The following is a 19,943-nucleotide window of genomic DNA, read 5'->3' on the forward strand; positions in this document are numbered from 1 at the left end:
ACTGCTGAATGTAAATGCAATATAAAGAAGAAACTGTATCTTGTAGATGTCACAGAGAGAAGCCTTATTGACAAAACAAAGTATCAATAAAATGAAAGCTAGGAGTTTGGAGAGATTCCTGGCAATGAAGTTTTTGTATTTGAAAGAACAACTTGGAATACTTAAGAAAAAAAAACAAACAAACAAACAAACAAACAAACAAACAAAAAACTATTTGCTTAACCTGGGACTGAGACATGCCACCTTGTCCATGTGCAAACATGCTCCGTGGTTCTTTTCTTGGGAAATTGTAATTATTTACCATGGTTAATTTAACTGTTCAACAGAACAGCAATGGTGAGTTACAGCTATTGATTTAATGCAACTCTATGCATTCAATGGCAAAATGCTAATTGCATTTTCACAAGCAAATAGCCATCCTCTACTTACAACTCTTAAACCCCAGTACTTGGAGCAGAGGGAATAATCCCACTGACTCTGAGGAAAAAATGTATATTGGCAGATAAGAATTAAATGCTGTGGGAAGTGGAAATATCCAGGCAAAAACTTCTCTACAAGATTTGTCATGTTTTTTTTTCCCACATTCCTCTCTTCTCCCCCCCAAAAAAAATTGTCTGAGTCCCAGGATCACCACATGAGGGGACAGGGATGGGGATGGGTGAGTCTCTGGGGAAGGAGGGCTGCCAAGGGGAGCCGGGGTGGCAAGACAGTGTGAATAGCTGTATTCACACCTAGTCTTTGGTGTGATTTCCAGCTGTTAAAATTCAATAAATAAAATACAATAAATACCCTCTGCATCTCAAGTCCCGGAAAGGTTTCTAGCACCGGATGGCAGGGACACACAGATCCTCCAGGCGGCACCATCCAGGAACCCCAGAGACGCCGTTCCTGCCCACGCAACAGCTATCCTTGCTTCAGCATTGCAAACAAACAGGCAAACAAGCAGACAAACAAACGACCTATGAATGTGCAAGAAGGCCGATGAAAGAAATTTGTCTGCTCTTTTCCAGCCACGGCACTTTTCTATGCTGTGTGCTGTTAAGGTCCGTACCTGCAGGAGACAAAGTTCTCTAGAATTTACTCTAGAATTACCAGTGAGAGTAGTGTGTGAGTAATTAGCAATATTGCTTGAAAATATATATTAATTAAAATAGGCATGATAGACCCTAATTACCTAAATGGGTACTGGTTTTGATATTAAGGATATGGAAGAAATCTCCCCTTCTATACAGACAGGCAAGCAGTGACAAAATGTTTGGGCTCAGTTGACAATATCTTCTTAGAATTAAACAGGGGTGAGGTCATGAAAATGAAGTTTAGCCACATACCATCTAAATTGATATGCGTATATGGAAATTGCAATAAAACCAAGACTTCAGGAGCAAGCCAAATCCAGTCTGAGTGACAGGTTTGCCCTTTAGACAGACAAAAATGCTTGACACACTGCAGGTTACAGGATTTACATCTTAATCCTAACTCTGTGTTTTTAATGAGACCTCACTGGGATGGAAGGCTTCCGCCTATCTTCCAGTTTTGTGATCTTATTGAGACATGAGTGTGAGGGAAATCGGAGAGAAAAAATAAAGTGATATGATGTTTGTTTCACATACTTTCTTGTACTATATGTTAAGCGATAATAATTTCTCAAGGTGATCTTTCTTCAAAGGAAAATTGAATTGATTTTGCTTAGCCCATCAGTCTTTCTCAACATATATAAAATGCTCTTTGTAGCTTGGAAAATTATGTTCGAAAATCTAATGACTCAGATTCTATGCTTATGACCTTAATGTTGTCAGTTTATTGCCAGTTTTTATCAGCTGGGGATTTTCCTCAATGTTTTAACTAGCGGTGTTGTAAATGTCCAAGGTTTTATGTTTTGGTGACTATTTAGTTGTTATGTAGCATGCAGAAAGAGTGACATGTGAGATTGTCACAGGAGTGAAATAATCAATTTATTAAATACCTGGCAATACAAGCTGGAAACCGTACCACTATCTTAATATGCAATGCTCAAGCATACAGCTTACTGCCATTAGATTGCTTTATCCTTTCTTTTAGCAATGTATGCAGCTATCACTGATAAACACTGTTTTACATCTTCCTTAACACCCAATAAATGTTTCTATTTAAACAAACAAACAAGGAAGGAAGGAAGGCCACTTTCTGGCTATCTTTTTTATTACACTCCTGAGCTGCCTGGCACCCAAATGATGCCATTACGGAAGGGAACTGTTAGCTGAAGCTTTTGAGGAGACTTGTATTCCAATATTCCAACATGCATGGTGTTTAAGTGTACATTGTGATTAGCATGTAGTCAGTACATTTAGGAAATTAATGGCCTACAACAAATGCTGACAGTAGCTGCAGTGCAAAGGAAATATGAGACATTGTGCCACCACAGACCTGTTTTGTTTAGCTCCAGTCTGGATTAACGTTGCATAGGCCACCTATCTGCAGATCAGCCTCTTAACCCACTGATTCACCATTTACAATGGACTAACTATATGACTGACTATGCTTTTGGTTACAAGTCACTCATTTGTTCTTTCCTCCCTTTCCTCCCTTTCCGTCTTTTGCTTTTTCTTTTCTTTTCCTTTTTTTTTATTTTTTCTTTTCTTTCTTCCTTTCTTTCTTTCCATATACCAGTAGGTTGAGCAAAAAAAAAATGGTGCTATTTTCCTGTACTGTTAAGTGAAATTCCTAATGAACATATGAAATGTAATCTTTTCAAATGAAAGGAAACATTAGGTGGACTTGGACTGTGTATAAGCCACTTCGTTCACTTTGTCTTTGAACTGTGCAAGAACACGAACATTCAATCAATAGAAATGTTATTAATAGATAATGGGAAAAGTTCTCAAGAGCCACATAATGGAGACATGGAAAATTGATGAAAATAGAGCTTATAACCCATTCAACATTGGCAAAACCAATAGGGAGACAAATGCACTATCCATCTTGCATATGTAGCACGTCCAGATTATGTGGGCTGGAGTTTCAAAGCAGACATCTGAGCAGCAAGGACTATCTTTAGAAGCAGTTCAGAGCTGACAACCTAACAATAGAGGTGGATAGCTCATGCAGACTGAACCACTATCTTCTTCTCTGTTGGTTGGAAATATGTCCATGAAAAACTGGGTAGGTGATGAAGACCTTTTCCTCTGTTTTGTTTAAACTAGTCTTATCTTTTTCATGAAGAGAATAAAAATAAACAGGGATTTAATTTCAGACATGAGAAAAATGGACATTACTTCTACCATAGGTTAAAATTGGAGTTTCACACTTAATCCTGAATTAGGTCTTAAGAAACAATCAAACAATGAAACAAAATCAAAACAAAATCAAAACAGTTTCTGCAGGTAAGTAAATCCTAATGCCTCCACATCTGGATGGCAAGCAGCATTCCTGATTTTACTCTGTAGATTAAGTACATTTTATCATTTTATTAATAACCCGAAATAAGTGTGACTTAGAGATTTAGTACATTGCAGACTCTCAATTGACTGGATTCAAGTCCTGCCTTAGATCATTGCAAATAATATGGAGTATCTTTGTCCATGTTATAAAACCATCATGTACTTCAGTACTTAGATACTACTACTAGCATTGCTAGATCATCAAACTCTGATGCAGAAAATTAAGCTAACTGTAATAGTCTTAAATGAAGGAAGGAAGGAAGGAAGGAAGGAAGGAAGGAAGGAAGGAAGGAAGGAAGGAAGGAAGGAAGGAAGAAAAGGAGGGAAAAAATAAGAATGACCCTAAAATAAAATGTGAAACATTTAATAAGATCTTCTTTGTTGTATCTCCTCAGCTGGACACAATTTTTAAAATGAGGCATACAAAAAAATAATATTCATTTTTCTAAACGCATGTTAATTTCTTATTTATTTCAGGCTTTACTAGAGACTCAAAATTTACTGCGCACTCAGGTTGCAAATTTTACCTTCAACCTTGGATTTTCAGGAAAATTTTACCACACAGGTAAGAAGGAACTTCATGCTCTCAGGTAGCTACAGATAAATAGGTGACAGGATTTAAAACCTAGCTTTAAACATGCCCTTTTTAAATAAAACAATAACTCAGCAGAGCAGTCTCCAATATGTGCTCCAATATTTTAACATCCAGGGTCTCATTCGCTGCCCACTGGAACAATGGTAGGCAATGGATGAGGTTCTTAGGTAGGCTATGGATGAGGTTCTTAGGAATATGTAGATGTCATTGGTGCTTTTCTGAAAGATGTGTGGTAGTAAACCTTAGGGTTATAAAGAAAGCAAAGGAACTGCTAAGATCTCCATAATCCTGTACAATGCAGGACAGCAGAGAAGACATACTAGGGTTTTACCACTATGGCAGGTATGATGAAATATAAAACACTGGAAAAAAAAATAAATGGTCTCATAACCCCTAAAGAGGCAGAAGTATTTTAACAGGATAAATTTGATTTTGCTAAGACTAAAGGTAATCTAGCTCAGTGGTCTGCAACTGGGAGGGATGACAAAGGTAGAATCATTCGATTCAGAAATTAATTCTTATTGCAAGAAAAAGGAAAACAGGATGAAAAGAAATTTGTATTAAATGGATATTGAAACCCTGCTTCCTTTGTACTGCATGCAATAAAATGTTGCACACAAGCACCACATCTCTGTGGAGATTAGGTGCTTTTACATCTCCTGTTTATGACTCCTTTCTCTCTGTTGGTCCATTTATCCATAGTGTAATGTCCCCCCTTTGTTTTTTTTCTCCTCTGTCCCTTCACCTTCTCCTTAGCAATTTGGTGCTGCTCCACTCAGGCTTCCTTCTGCTGTTGCTGAGCCATATTGCTCCCTAGGGCTGCCAAGGCAAAAAAAAAAAAAAAAAAAAAAAAAAAAAAAAAAAAAAAAAAAAGACACACATTTAGTGATGGAAACATCTACTGTCCTTCTCCTTTCCAAGCCTCATACTGTACTCTTCTCACCTTTGAAGACCAACTCCAAAATTCTCAGCTGTCAACACATTCAGCCACATCTAATGACACTCCTTGCCTGAGTGATGCTAGGGAGGCCAAGAAGCTTATTTAGAGGAGAGGTGGAGGCACTGGAGCAGCAAGAAGATGAGCGAAGTTTAAAAGCTAAGAATGATGCAGTCCAAGCTCTAACAGGCCACAAGGTAGCTGCAGATTAGGGCAGCCAGCTGAATGTGCCCCACTGCAGCATAGGTGCAGCAATACTCCCTTTTTCACCAGTATTTGAATGCAATGCAGGTGAGCTCATCCACCTCTTATGTCTCCGTTTTACTACGAGTTAGAAGAGTACAAAAGACCCTGGGAGAGGGGGACATGAGTAGCCTTTTGAAGGATATGTAGAGAGAAGGAAACCAAAATTATTTATTTGTATCACTGTTGTTCTCAGGCACCACTGAAAGTCCAGGATGTTTTCCCCTCATGCAGACACATAATGCTAGGCAACTGCTGCCCAGGAAACCTTACAGACTAAAGATGTAGGTTGCAGGGTCTGAGAAAAATGAGAGGTAGAGAGAGATGGAATTACTTGCCTGGAGTCATATAACAAGCCAGTGGCAGACCTGTGATTAGAGAGCAACTTCGGAGACAGACCTTCAGTATTCTGCTCACTTCATCTTGACCTGCCTGTATAGTTATTCCTTCTGGAGATTAATTGGACATACACGTAATACAGCAAAATAAACAAAAATAGCCCAAGGCTCTGAGCCACTCTAAAGCAGGAAAGCAGGATGCTGCTCTATTGTGGCCATCTACAGAGTAAAGCTGGCATCAGTCTTTTCAGTGGCCACCACAGAGAAAGATAATTCAAGAAAGGGAGGAGGTAGGAAAGGAGATAATTTATTACAAATATTACAACATCCTGAGCAGTGGCTGGCACAAAATACGCAGCCTTCCTACCAAATCAACCCCCTGACCTTCCCCTAGATTTTTTCTTTGTCAGTCCCAATGGCCTCCATATGCCATTACTGTTTCTTAGTGAAGCCTGTTCCTACCAGTCCACAGGTTTGCTTGCCCAGCTGATATAACACTGGCCAATTTCAGATTTACTGCTGCTGTAGAGAAAATAGGCAAATGTGCAAGTGTGTATGTGCTCCGAAGGATCTCAAGGCTTACCAAAATAGCACAAAACTACTTAATGAGTTGAAGCATGCCATTGCCTCCATTAAGGGACACGCTTCTCTCTGTACTCAGTGAAGCATCAGAGATTTTAAGTGAGCACTTCATTTACAAGTCAGTGGCAGCATTTTGTCATATCAGCTTAGCGGAACGATTCTAAAGTATTCTCTATGCAATATACACTTTATTGACTCATTATAAATAAAACATGTAAAGGTATTCTTTAATTACTGTAAATGTAGTTTGTTTACCCAGAGAGGCTTTTAGTATCAGGTATTCAACACGCTTTATTAGCGCACTGAGATTGCTGTGCCTTATTGACTTCCTTAATGTGTGATTCTGCTCTCCTTTCCAAAAACTTGGATCATTTTAAAACTACAGGAGGGAGATGAGCATGGGACTGTGCTGGCAGATTATACAGTTATACATTTTCATCGAAAGATGTTGCTGACATCTGTACTACAAATACCAATCCTAGCTGGTATGCCTTCATACCAGTACAACTGACAAATCAGCCTCACTGCTCTGCATCTTAATGCCACCAATGTTTTCTTCTGTAGCACAGGTAAACTAAAAAAAAAAAAAAAACAAAAAAACCCTCTTAGTTATACAGTTTTACCAAATATCTTCCTCTTGTTTATGCTGTAGCAATAGAAATTAAGATGTTCTCAGGATTTGCATTATTTGCATTTAAGATTTCTAAGATTATTGATAGCAACTTCAAACTTAGTTTCAGTTTTGAGCTCAAGAGACCTCTAAGCTACAGCTGTAGCTTTAAAATGTAGTATTATTTATTATGTGCAATCAAACTTTGAATTATTACCTACCTCTGCAAAGTGTATACTGTCTCTCAAAGTAGATATATGTTCACCTCCTTGATTGTAGACCTGTTGCAATTTTCAGATTTCATATAAAAATTAAGATAGGAAGTAACACAGAGAATACTGATTATACAAGAAATTAAAACTTCACAATTCCTTGTTTTCTTTCAATACTTTGAATAAAGGATTGGGAAAAAATATTCAAACAATATAAGCACTTAATAAATGTTCCATTAAACCCTTGATTTTTTTAAATACATCCACTTAAGAATTTATAAAAATTAAACAACATTTTTTTAAAGACTTGTGAAGAAAATTATCCTCCAAAAAGTGAAATCTCCACCAAGTGTTAAACTTCAAACCTTCCTGTTCTAGTTCTGACATTACAGGGTGCTTTTGTTTCTATAAACTTGAAAGTGTTATGCTTTACTTTGTTTTATCTTTGCTATAATAATTTTATAATAATGAAGAAAAACATAAATTGCAAAATTTGATGAATTGTATCTAAATTCACAAATAAATTAGTATGGAAAAAATGTGATATTGGAATAATTTATTTCAAGAACCAAACTCTACTTTAAATGATGATAAGATATTAAATTATCCATTGACCTAAATCCTATGTCAATCCTATGTCAAATGATCATAGTTCTTTATGTACTTGAAATATGCATTATTTTTTTTCATACCTTCAGTTTTCTAGCTTTGGGTTACCAAAGTGCTCTTCAATGGCTACACAGACTCTTATCCTTTTCTCCCTGTTTTGAAACCCTACATTAAGTTTCTCCCCTACATTAAGTTTCTCCCCTCTGATCACCTTTCCTTGGGTGGGTGCAAGTGAACCACATACCCCAAGAAACAAGAGAGCAGTCATTCAACAGATGCAACCTAGCAAACAGGGTTGTTTTCTCTTTTCCAGAAGCACTCCCATCCATGGGAGCAACTTTATGCATTCTTAGAACTTGCAGAGTGCTACGGGGGGGAGTAAATTAATTCATTGACACTGGGAGAAAGTTTCAAAGTAATGCTCTCCTTGTGCAGCACCATTCATCAAAATAAATTTCCAGATGTGAAAAATAAAGAGCTGAAGTTCGTGCACATCTCTATGTGTTCCTGATTCATACAACAGAAGTAAACAGTAACATCTATGGAATATTTTCTTCTAATGCATTTTGCAAACATTGAAAGGCTTGTAAAAAGAAAGCTATGTTTGCCTCAGTAGACTGATATTGACAATTATTTCTTTGGAGCTAAATAAAGGTATTTAAATTAAACTGATAAAGGAGCAAGACAGGAGGCTGCAATAAACTGAATATTGTTCAGTAATTTGAGGGTGAATTTAGTGAAATGTGACTTTGCTTCCCCAGTTTGAAAAAGCACTGGAGACGTGTGCTGCAGACGGTGGAAGTAGCACTGTATAATTTCTCAAATGGAAGGTTTGCTTTGTTATAACCACACATGCTTGCTCCTGCCTGAAGCAGATACTCTTCACTAACACAGGAATTTTTATTCTTTTTACTTAGAGATTAAATGTGGCAATAATGGAACACTCAACCATAGGAAACGCAGGAACTCTTTTGCAATTAGTTACATGGTTTTTACCTATTCATATTTGAAACTATTGCAAACTTCTTTCACGTTTTACCAGAAACGATCCGATTTCTGTTTGCTGAGGTTTACAGGGTAGCTACATGTATAAGTGAATTTGAGTTTTAGCAGGACTCTGGTACACAGCACTCTGCAATGCCATCCTGGCCAGCTACAGCTGTGCAGTACGCACTGAGACCAAGGCAGGTGGGTACAAGTCCGTCCAATCCTCCTCGTCTTCATGGGGAGCCTGAACTAAAAACTTGCATATTACATAGACCAACAATCCACCCTTAAAATTCAGTTCCTGTTAGAATTACTATCAATTATCAGAGCATCAGGAATAGAGTCAGCTAGCACACATAGTATGCCTTATTCCTCCTGTGATATGCTAGAGCTTGTCCGTAGCATGGTGAGAAATCAGAGCCAAAGACATCAGGTTCTATAGCAGCTTCTGTCTTGAGGGGAAAAACAAATAATATTAATAATAGTATGGGCATTTTCTGCTGTTACTTTTCTATTCCTTTTTTTCTTTTGCAGGGACTGAAGAGGAAGATGCAGGCGATGACCTGCTGTTGAGATCTGTAGATGAGTTTTGGTGGTTTCCCCATATGTGGAGTCACATGCAGCCCCATCTTTTCCACAATGAGTCATCACTGGTGGAGCAGATGATCCTCAACAAAGAATTTGCACTAGTAAGTAAAAGTTACCAGAAGTTTCACCTTTATATATAACTTGGAAAGCATAGTTATAATGTTTATTTAGCATATATTAATGTTTATTAAGCATATATTATATGTATGCTTACATAGATATAGAAATAAGGCTGCAAGATTGGAAAGCCAGTCCCAAAAAGCCTTCCATGACTCAAACTTGGGCTGAATTTTGCCATAGCCTTTTTCTCTGGCACAGGCTTTCTGGAGAGGAAGCAGCCTTGCAAGACCATAGGGAACAGAAGCAGTGAAATCTCAGCAGATGTCAGTTGGCCTTTTGAGCTTTAGGAAGGGGATTATACACAGGTTATCAGCTTCCTGAAGTCTGGTGCAAACATCTTCAGAGGTGAGGGAGAAAGTTCCAGTGAACTATGTGAAATGTTATAGATGGTTTGTGAGAAATCTTGAAGCTAATGAGGTAGATAAGTGAAGCTGCTGGATTTCAGAGTGCTTTTTTTAGATGACCTGTTTGAAAATATGCTTTTTACATAGCTAACCTGTTACTAACGTTTATAGATAATGATGTTTCATTTTTGCTTGTTTGTGTTGTTAACTTACAAGAGCCATCCTTCTAGCACTGCCCAGAGCTCAGAGTGCTTGTACTCGGAGGTCATGTGGAAACCATTCAGAGTCCATTCAGGGTAATTCTACTGGGTTATGCAGCATGACAAAGAAAGCTAAAGTCTGTAAATGCTCTCTTTGGAAAAGACACTGTGGTCTTTGACAAGGCACAGGAATGCCAAGTAACCAGTGCTACCCAAAAGAGCAGATCAACACGGTGTTGTTTTCTCTGCTGCTTAGGGAACAGAGATCTCAGCCCTTTGCCGCTCAAAAGGCCAGCCAGCAGCTGCCCCTTATCCCCATCCCTCACATAAGCCAAGATGGATCAGGAAACCAAGCAAAGGCAGATGCCTAAACAAGCAGTTGGAAGAAATTTATTCCCTTGTTTATGAAAATATTTTCCTAACAATCTTTAAAGCACATTCATTAAAAATGGCTTAACAGTTTACTCTTCTCTCCAGACTTCCCCCCTTCCCATCTCCTAGGGTATTAGCACAGAGGTATTTTGGATGACTTTTCCTTTCCACAGGTCTGTGTTACTGTCAGTTTTTATTCCTGGCATGGCCTGTTCATTCATTTTGTGTGACCAGGGCAAGCTGCTGCGAAGAGTCCTAAGGGAACTAAATACAGCTGAGATTTTAAATGCAAGAGTAATTTTTAAATAATCTGTATCTCAAATACACATTGTCCATTCATCATTAAACCTACAGGGAAATTCTACTATTTTCAGGCAACCCGATGCCTTTTAGGTCAAACCACCTTTAGGAGTAAAATCTATAGTGTAGTCAGAAAAGAGGTCTTGTAAGACAGTGTTTGCAATTTCAGCTACAGAAAGATAAAGCCCATCTCCCTATCATCACTGAAGGGTAGAGTCTCTTTAGGGTGCCTATAAATAAGGGGCTGATGTCAGAGAACAGTTGCCATTATTACAGCTTTATTTCCTGCTTACATTTGGACAGGGGTTGTACCAACCTCTCAACCTTGAATCAATACGAGCTGTGCAATTTACTTATGAGAACATTTCTTTTCAAAAGGCTTCCTTTGAAGTCCACTCGGTGGGAGAAATTTGTCTTCCTGATAACAGAGGTCCCAGCCATTACTCTGGAACAGTTTTGCACTTTCCCCTTCTTTCTCATCCTTAGGTCTTATTTGGGAAAGGAGTTCCCTTTTCTGAAGCTGCACTTCTATAAGTCTTCCAAAATTAGTGCAAGCTCCTTCTTATTATTCTTTTACTTCACAGCATAGATCCAAATTTAAATTATGGGTTCAGAACAGTGCACAGATAGTCTGCTTGGTGTTATACATCTTATTTGTGCTCTATTATCTTTATTTAGCGTTATACTCATGGGAGCACAGCTTGATGTTGATACCATTTTCTCTCGCATTTCCTATTTATTGACTGTATCTGCCCACCTCCTGTTTTAACTGCAAGTAGAGAAAACACTTTGTCAGTTTGTGCAAGGAAAGTTGCAATAATTGCTTGGAAGTATGATCACATTCATTTTTCACCTGATTTATTTCTTTGTTCATATTTTAAATATAGTAAGAAGGTAATGGGGTCTTCAAGATGGGAGAACAAGTCATTATACCTGAAAAAGAACAGTCAAGGTTGATTTAGCATTTAAAATAATAATAATAAAAATAATATATATATAAAAAAAAACAAAACACACACACACACAGAACAACAACAACAAAATTTGCTCATTAAGACCTGTCGGCTCCTCCTGGTGTTTTCATTTTAGAAGAAACACATCACACTGACTGGAAACCTGGACTTTAAGATCCAAATCTCATCACAGTCAGCAGTTTCTTCATGCAAGAGAGTATGAGGCTCGGGAGAGATGTTGTTCACTGGGAGAAAACATTTCATAAAAGGAATGTTCATCTATGAGTGCTGGGGATTAAAGTAAGCTTAACAAACACAAGCCAGTTTATCTGAAACACAGTATTTTATGGATATCATATGGAGCTACAAATGTACATAAGCACAATTTTTACTGGCTCTTGCATTTATACTAGGCATAATCTTCAGTTTGCAGAAGCTTGAGTATACATACAGCCTGCTGAATACAGGCAAGAAATGCAGGTGTTAGAGCTGGCAACTGGATAAAACACTTTTTTCCATTTTACACTGATATGTCTATTCCTCAAAGTGATGCTCTATAAATTGGGGGGTTGTAACTGAAGCCTGCCTCAAACAGGTCCATCACAAAATACATGTAGAAAGTCAAATATCTAAACAGTTTTGTATACATCCAACTAGTTGCCAATCAGGTATCCAATTCCCTTGATTTGCCTTGATTTCAATTATACCTCTGTGGAGCTCAGGCTTAATAAAATCAACAGTCTTTAAAGGAATCCCTTACTTGTGAGCTGCTTGTGAATTAAAGGCGACCACCTCTAATAAAAGCACTCAGAATGTTATGTGTCACAGAGACATTCGCCATTCCTGCTGTTCCACACCTAGCTGGTGATTGCCCCACTGTTCTTCACCTGACAGGAAACATGGGAAGTTTTACTTACCTGGAACAGTGTCCTTGTCAAAAAATCCTCGTCCATGCGTGTCTGAGCAGTGGTCCTGCAGCTGCCACCACCCATAGCCCCACCTCCACTGCCCTTGCTTCCACATCTCATCTTAAGCACTCGCAATATCCTCAGCCTCGGAGGAGCATGCAACAGCAGCAGAACATGCTGTGAGAACAGGGAATAATGACAGGAAACAAACGCCTGGTAGGCTTTCAGGCAACCTCTCAGTGTGCTGCTATTTCAGAGGACATTTCACTTGTGTGGGGAGGAAGGCAGCCTGAAGCCTTCATGCTCCCCTGTTAATTCAGTAAGTTCATAACTTCATTCTTCTCTCACTTCTTGTAGACAAAGAGCAAAGTCCATTTCTGTAGATTTCTGTCTTCATCTCTGTTACCCATCAGTGTAGATTTACACCAGAAAGCTTAAACCATTAGACACTTCAAAACAAAAGAGCCATAGACTTTAACTCTGGTAATTTACAAACTACCCAGAACTTTGTTAATGTCTTAATGTCTTAATACTTCTGTAAATGTGGATGGTATATTTCAAAGCCCAGCTAAAGGAAAATTACATTTATTTTGATTATAAGTTTGTTTTGACATAATTCTTGTTGTTGTTTTGTTGTTGTTGTTTCTTCTTCTATTAGAGGAACCCCAAATCCTTTACAGATACTAATGGATTAAGCCCTGGATTAAGCTTCACAAACTGATAGCATCTCAAATACTATTATTCTTGCATTTTTATAGGCTATGTAATTGATACAGAGGTAAACAATTGTGCAAGCAGAAATCTCTTGTAGCACATTCAGAAAATAAAACAAATCAAGTTCTGATTTTCACTGCCATCCTTTAATCACAAGATATTCTTCCTCCCCCTCTTGTGCATCTTTATCTTAGAAAAGGTAGAATATTTTTAAACCAAAGCCTGAAGCTCTTTATTTTGTCCCTTGATTTATTTGTTCAGTAATTATCTTCTGTGCTCATTTGTGAGCACATACACCCAAAGCATGGTAGAGATACAGCAAAAATTATCATCAACTGTAAAAATGGAGCTATGATCTGATATGAACAAGTGAGATACACATACACAAACAAATCAATTCAGAGAGATACATATACAAAACAAATCCATTTAGACCCTCTCTAGTATCACTCCTTGGATTCAATTTCCTGTTTCTAAACCAACCAGATCCACATTAGCACTTCCTCAGCCTAAAACTCTTGAACTGCCCAAACCACAAAGAAACCATGGGCTTTTAATATACCAATTAAATAACAAGAATAAAAAAACCCACGACCACATATGAAATGCAAAGCTCCTATGTGTGATGAAAGAGTCTAATTTGTCCCATTATTAATATCTGTAGTTAACGCTGGGAATTAGAGATGCTCACTAGAGATTGCCTCTAAAAATATTCTAAAAGTGTTCTGCATATATAGGATAATGTTTCCCTGTACAAACAGGATGAGATTTATTCTGCCTGACTTTAAGGTTCTTCCTGAATTGTCGATCTTCATTAGCGTTTTTGTCCATATCAGGAACGTGCTTTGGAAGCAAATCACTAGAGCTCCTCTCCTTTCTCAGCTTTTGTTAGTATCACACACAGAGAAGGAGCAGACTTGGAATAGGAGTTGTGGTGGTACCTGGCAGTCTGCCGTGCTGTCCCTTCCCACGTGGTTGCCAGTTCTGTATCTGACAGTGACAGCAGAGCTCCTGCTTTGCTTAGACCGGATGGGCACCCTACAGCCACTTGCCAAGTGAGCACACAACAGAGATGCAAAACGAATACTAACATACAGAACTAGTAAGAGGTTTGTCACACTTTATTGAAAAAATACGGGGATAGCACTAGGAGCCAGGATTCAGTTTGATAAATCCACAATTCTGAACTGACCTAATCCTGTGACAGTCATCCATGGCAAAATGTTTGTCCACAGCATGCTCCTCTACCATGTAAAATAAAAACAACCTCTGTGCTCTCACAGCTAGTGCACCTGCAGGCCATTGACCCCAGACAGTTTTGTAATAGTTATAGTCACTCAAACCTGACATACCCTTCCATAAAACTAAGAAAAATATTTTAGCTTTGCACAACTTCAAACCCCATCTCTTGATAATAATCACCTTTTGTTTGGTGATTCATTTTGTCTAGCTAGAGAGCTTTTAAATAAGATTTTAAGAGTTTAGAATTGAACTGAAATTAAAAGATGAAACGTTTATTCAATAAAAAATTATCTAGAAACATAAACAACAAGAACAAAAATCATATGTCCGTGAAGGTTAGAATACCACACATTTTTATGATTGCTGACAAGCACATAGTGAAATCATTTATCAAATAGAAGAAACTAAGTATTTTAAACCTACATAGTAACATATAATCTCTTCTAGGAAATCTCACTAATCTGTGGCAATATTAGAAATATATCCCAGTGCTAGGAATATGCAAAGCTTATGCAAATCTTAACTTGGGAAGATAGCATCTTATGAAGTTCTACCTTTATTCTATCATCTACTGTTGAACTAAGTCAAAAATTTTAGCTAACTTGCCTGAGGTTATTTTAACTTTTTCACCTAAGAATTCTTTACTTCAAAGAGAATCCTGCAGTTCCACTTACTGTATGAAAAGATCTACAGTAGACATAAAATATGCTGAATTAAGAGGTTAGTGTGGGGGGCTTTTCTATTCTCTCCCCAGTAATGTCCAGTACCAGATGTTTCTGTAAAATAAATCAATGGTGGTCTTTAAAAAAATGAATGTCAGTAGTCTTATAGCATGTGTTTTGTTTCTGCTTTAGCTCTTATTGTGCTTTAACAAGGAAAAGTAATATATGGCAGAATCAAAAACTGTCTCTTTCTCAGAAAAAAAAAAAAAAAAAAAAAAAAAAAAAATCCTGCTAATATAAATAGCCAATTTTCCTGGCACTGTTTTTTTTTTTTTTTTTTTTTTTGTGTGTGTGTGTGTGTGTTTGTTTTTTTTTTTTTCTTTAATTAAAATTTCCAACATCTGCTCACAGAAAAAAGGCTATAGGAACTCAAACTTACATTTTGAAACAACTACCTCTGGAAAGCAGTGCTAATTCTTTATCACCTGTCATCCATTCTTTACCATAAACTTTTTTTGCAAATGCAGAACGAGTACACACAGCACATGCTGACATGGCGAATACAGCTTATTTCTGTACAAATAGGAAGGTCAAAAGTCTTCACTTGCTTGAACAGAGATGATAATTGAGAGAGATAAGCAGCCATGGCAGATTGCTTCAGCCTTTCAGATCACCTGTGGAAGTACCTGTCTTGTCAATGGGCTCTGGGTAAGAAAGCTTTGAAGTGTGTGCGGACAAGCCAGGCTGCACTGGCAGGACTGTGAATTTCCAATTCCCAGTGCTCTGGCTTGGGTGCATCAGCATGAGTATGAGACAATGGCTCTCTGGGCTCTGCCACATGAAGCAGCTGCTGATGGGGATGGGCTGGCCACATGCAGGCATCAGAGGAAGAGTTGGGCTGGAATTAATCTATACACCACATCCTCACTGGTGTCCACAGGACATGAGGTGTGCTCTTGGAGTGCATCTTCTGGTCAGGTCTAGACCTTAAAACAAGGCAGGTCATGTGCTCTCAGAGCACTCCATGATGCAAACCAAGACATGGGAAAAAGTAGAGATGACCAAGGGTATTTTTGCCCAAATTGCAGCAACTATTTTAATAATATTTGCCCCTAACCCCCAGGTTGTAACAGTGATTCTCCTTTAATGTTGAACTTATCCAGGCATCACTGCAGCTTCAGCTTACGCTGTCACTTAAATTACAGTTGGAACTCAGTGCACAAGAGAAATAGCAAAGCAAATTTAACCTGTACAAAAATAATGGCTGTGGTCCCAGATAAAGCATGCTCAAGAATGTGATACTGTTCTTCTCAGTGCCAGAAAGGTACAGAAGTTTTCCAAACTATGCAAATAAATGCACAAGGTCTTGAATATAAAAATAACCTGATGAAATTTTGTAGGAAATTGTTCCTTAGAATTGACAAAATGGCATCTCCCATTTTGTGTGACAGTTTGGATCAAGTCCTTCTTGGACTCAAATGTATGTTCCCCCTTTAACACATTAGTTCTCAATCCTAAACTAAATTCAATAACAAAATAAGAAAAAGAAAACAGAGCAACAGAAATCACTAAAAGAGGATATATATATTTAATTTACCCAAGTAAATCGAACATGGAACTGGTCAAAGAAAATCTGATTATGCCTTAGTTTTTCCTTCTTAAAGTTGTATTGGGTGTCTGAGTGACTGACGTGTATTTATGTGATGAACTAAGTAGTGCCCAGGTTTATTCAGAGGCTAATTAGCTTTTTATATTGAGAACTTACAATATGCTGCCTTATTTTATTTGTGAATGGTAAATTACCATTTCACCATTCTGTTTCTATGGCAATAACAGCTGCAAATACTAAGTAGATAAATAGGATTTTACATGTATTCATCCAGATACCTACTTTCGGACATATTCACAGCAGTAGTCATTAGCTATATCTCAAGACAGACTTGCTTTACATTTGTGTATACTCCCTAACAAGTTTTGGTGAAGGTTTGCAGAGTCAAGTCAATACAGTATATCCATCCAACTGTGAGCATCATACACTCAGGCATCCTGTTAATAAATAGCCAGACTTTTCAAAACCCCTTAGATATAACTTACTCCTTTCTATATGTTTAAAGAAAAGAGAAAAAAAGAAGGAGTTGACACTTACTGTACAGCTACTCATCATCTCACCCTTAAACTGACAAATGCGTTTCAGGTATGTAACATTAATAAGCAGAAATTATACTTTCCTCTCAGGAAATTACAAAAGAATGAGTTCTGGTTTCTTTTTACACACCCCTCCTCTCCCCATCATCTGGTAACCTAAGATAATTACTAATAAGCAATGGATAATTTTAAGTGGCTGCATTACGTCGTGTATGAGCAAGTGTTCCTCATAGGGTTAATTTTGTCAATGACCCAAAAGCCTTTCTTTGCAAAGCACTTGAAGATGCCCAGCAGAATCTGCCACTCCCAGAGTTGAAGTAATTAGATAAAGTGATTAGATAACATGGGCAAGAGGAAGGACAAACACATTATCTCACATTTTAACCATTTTCAGCTGTATTAGTTATATATGAGCATAAAATGGCTGATGTAGCTGTTCTCCTGGAAGGAGAAGGGAGTGATTTTAGTAAGCCATAGGATAGCAAAAGAGAGGAAGTTTTGCAACACTGAGAGCTGATGCCACAGACGTTGTCCCACACCGTGTGGTACTGGGAATAAAGCAGATGCAGTAAACACCCAGAGCACAGAAAGTGATCCTGCAAGAGCCACAGCAGTGTGACAGCTTACAGATCTGGAGATCCCATGGTAGAGCTGAAAAGGGCTTGGAAGTTGAGGGGTCTGAAGGGGCGATGGAGAAGTGGCAGAACATAGCCTTTTTTCCTGGCTGTAGCTGGTGACGAAATGCTGTGTACAATTCTGAACATCACTCAGACCAACAAAATTAACCACCTGATCAAATAATTTGATCTCTTGAAAACATCCCAGTCTTTAAAGGTGGTTAACTGGCCCCATCAGATAACCCCATCAGATGGGGTTTTCAGACAGCCCGTGTGAATGGGAGAGATTAGGAGCAGAACAAGGCAGGAGATATTTGTGAGCGAAGGCACATGCCCAGCATACCAGCACACTCACATTCAAGTGACTTTCTTAATTCATTCTGCCTGCATATAACCTCCTCACTGTTTCATCAGAATATACTTTCAAGATAGCCTATAGATTATATCCATGAAAATGCACATATTTCCTCATAGAAACTGAACTGAATAAATATTTATTAAAAAAAAAAAAAAAAGTCTATCAGCCTAGCATTTTTGCTACTGCCCTAATGCCATGGGAAAATATAAGCAGATTCAGAAGCTATAGGGGATATTTGGTTTTTGTTTGGTTGGTTAGTTGGTTTTGAATCAGCAAGGCATCTTGCTCTTACTCTGGTAATAGGAAACAAAAAATAAATGCCACAGCAACAAGTTTTTCTGCTTACTGCTCTAATGCCATTTGATCACTTACTAAATAACTAGCATCAGCTTCCTAGTTTACCTTTAAAAAGAACCAAAATAATAGGACATCTTAAAATGCACACAATATGTAATCAACAGATAGGCAAACCTATTCCATATAACAGTAACACAATGTAATCCAAGAGGATTATTTATCACTCTGCAGTTATCAAACTGTAATTCCAGTTCCCTCCATCTCTCCCCTGTTTTTATCGTGTGCTACATACAAATAGATACAAGGCTGTCCAAGGACAACAGCTTCTCTGATGCTGAGATCTGCAGGGGAAAAAAAGAACTTTGAATAATTGTGTGTTCTTTTTCTGCTCCTAAATATATCCCTCCCTCTGCTGTTTTGCAGGAGCATGGCATACCGACTGACATGGGGTACGCAGTGGCTCCACATCACTCCGGGGTCTACCCAGTTCACATCCAGCTGTATGAGGCCTGGAAGAAGGTCTGGCACATCCGAGTGACCAGCACAGAAGAATATCCACACCTGAAGCCTGCACGGTACAGACGGGGCTTCATCCACAATGGCATCATGGTACACTACATTTCCATGCTTCATAGCAATATTACTTTAAGTGACTCAAAAGTATGCTATTTTTACCAAATGCTTCAAGTTTTACAGCAATCATTAAAATTCTCTGTGATCGAGGACTTGTAAAGATGCCAAAAGAGTGCATTTGTTAGGCAGCCAGTTTAAAAAAGTCACACGAACTCAGGCAACTGCAAATGTAATCCTCAGAAACTAAGTATATTTGTAGCCCAATCAACTATCAACCATCAACCAAAGTATAAACGCATATTTTGAAATTCATTAAACTGCTTAAGACCTATGTTTCAAGGTCTGCTTCATCTTTATGCATGAAAGGATTAGAAACCTCCCACCTGGGAAGATGAACAGGTGTAAGTAATCTCCTCCAGCAAGCATGGCACTCCTCTGGGGCCAAGGTTTCTTTTAGGAGCTGCACTCCTAAAGCTCCCAAGAACCAGTGACCACACGTGTGCCTGGCTCTCCCACGCCATGCATTGGGGTGAGAAGAGCATGCTTTACCTGCATACTTCAGCTGCTCAAAGGGCAGGAAAATGTGCAGAATTATTTAACCCATCCTACCAGCCATCAGCTTGGAGGGAAAATGTTATGATAGATCTGATCGTGTGACTGAAATAGGTGAAAGGAAACTGCAAAAATTATACATGTATATGCATAAACAAAGCAAGAAATACTTGAAAGCCAGGTTCTGGGACCAAACAAAAGCCCCAGCTGATGCAAATATTGCCTGTGCATATAAAGTCTCATTTAGGGGATAAACATTTTGACAAAAGAAACATGTCTTAATCAAAAACAACAAGTTACTGCACAGAGTCCAATTACAATTGGAATAGACTCAAATTCAGCAATGCATTTACACTTATTAAAATGGTTTGCTGAATGCAGGCTTTGTTTGTTGCTTTAACCAAATAGAAAAGGAAATCAAAAACAGTGACTGCAGGGAAACAAAAGGCCTAGCCCAGGTGAATTGTGT

At 38.2% G+C, this 19,943-nt stretch overlaps 1 protein-coding gene across 2 annotated transcripts in view; it reads left to right on the top strand.

The window, feature by feature from the left end:
* NDST4 (N-deacetylase and N-sulfotransferase 4) overlaps positions 1–19,943 on the top strand; it is a 107,276-nt gene that overhangs the window by 42,204 nt on the left and 45,129 nt on the right. For both annotated transcript variants that reach the window (XM_013104270.5, XM_013104271.5), the window contains exons 3-5: positions 3,894–3,981; positions 9,064–9,218; positions 18,773–18,958. In XM_013104270.5, coding sequence (XP_012959724.4) covers positions 3,894–3,981; positions 9,064–9,218; positions 18,773–18,958 — 429 coding nt within the window. The remainder of the gene's footprint in view (positions 1–3,893; positions 3,982–9,063; positions 9,219–18,772; positions 18,959–19,943) is intronic.

Source organism: Anas platyrhynchos, chromosome 4, assembly GCF_047663525.1.
Source record: "Anas platyrhynchos isolate ZD024472 breed Pekin duck chromosome 4, IASCAAS_PekinDuck_T2T, whole genome shotgun sequence".
In the NCBI taxonomy this organism is placed as follows: domain Eukaryota; kingdom Metazoa; phylum Chordata; class Aves; order Anseriformes; family Anatidae; genus Anas; species Anas platyrhynchos.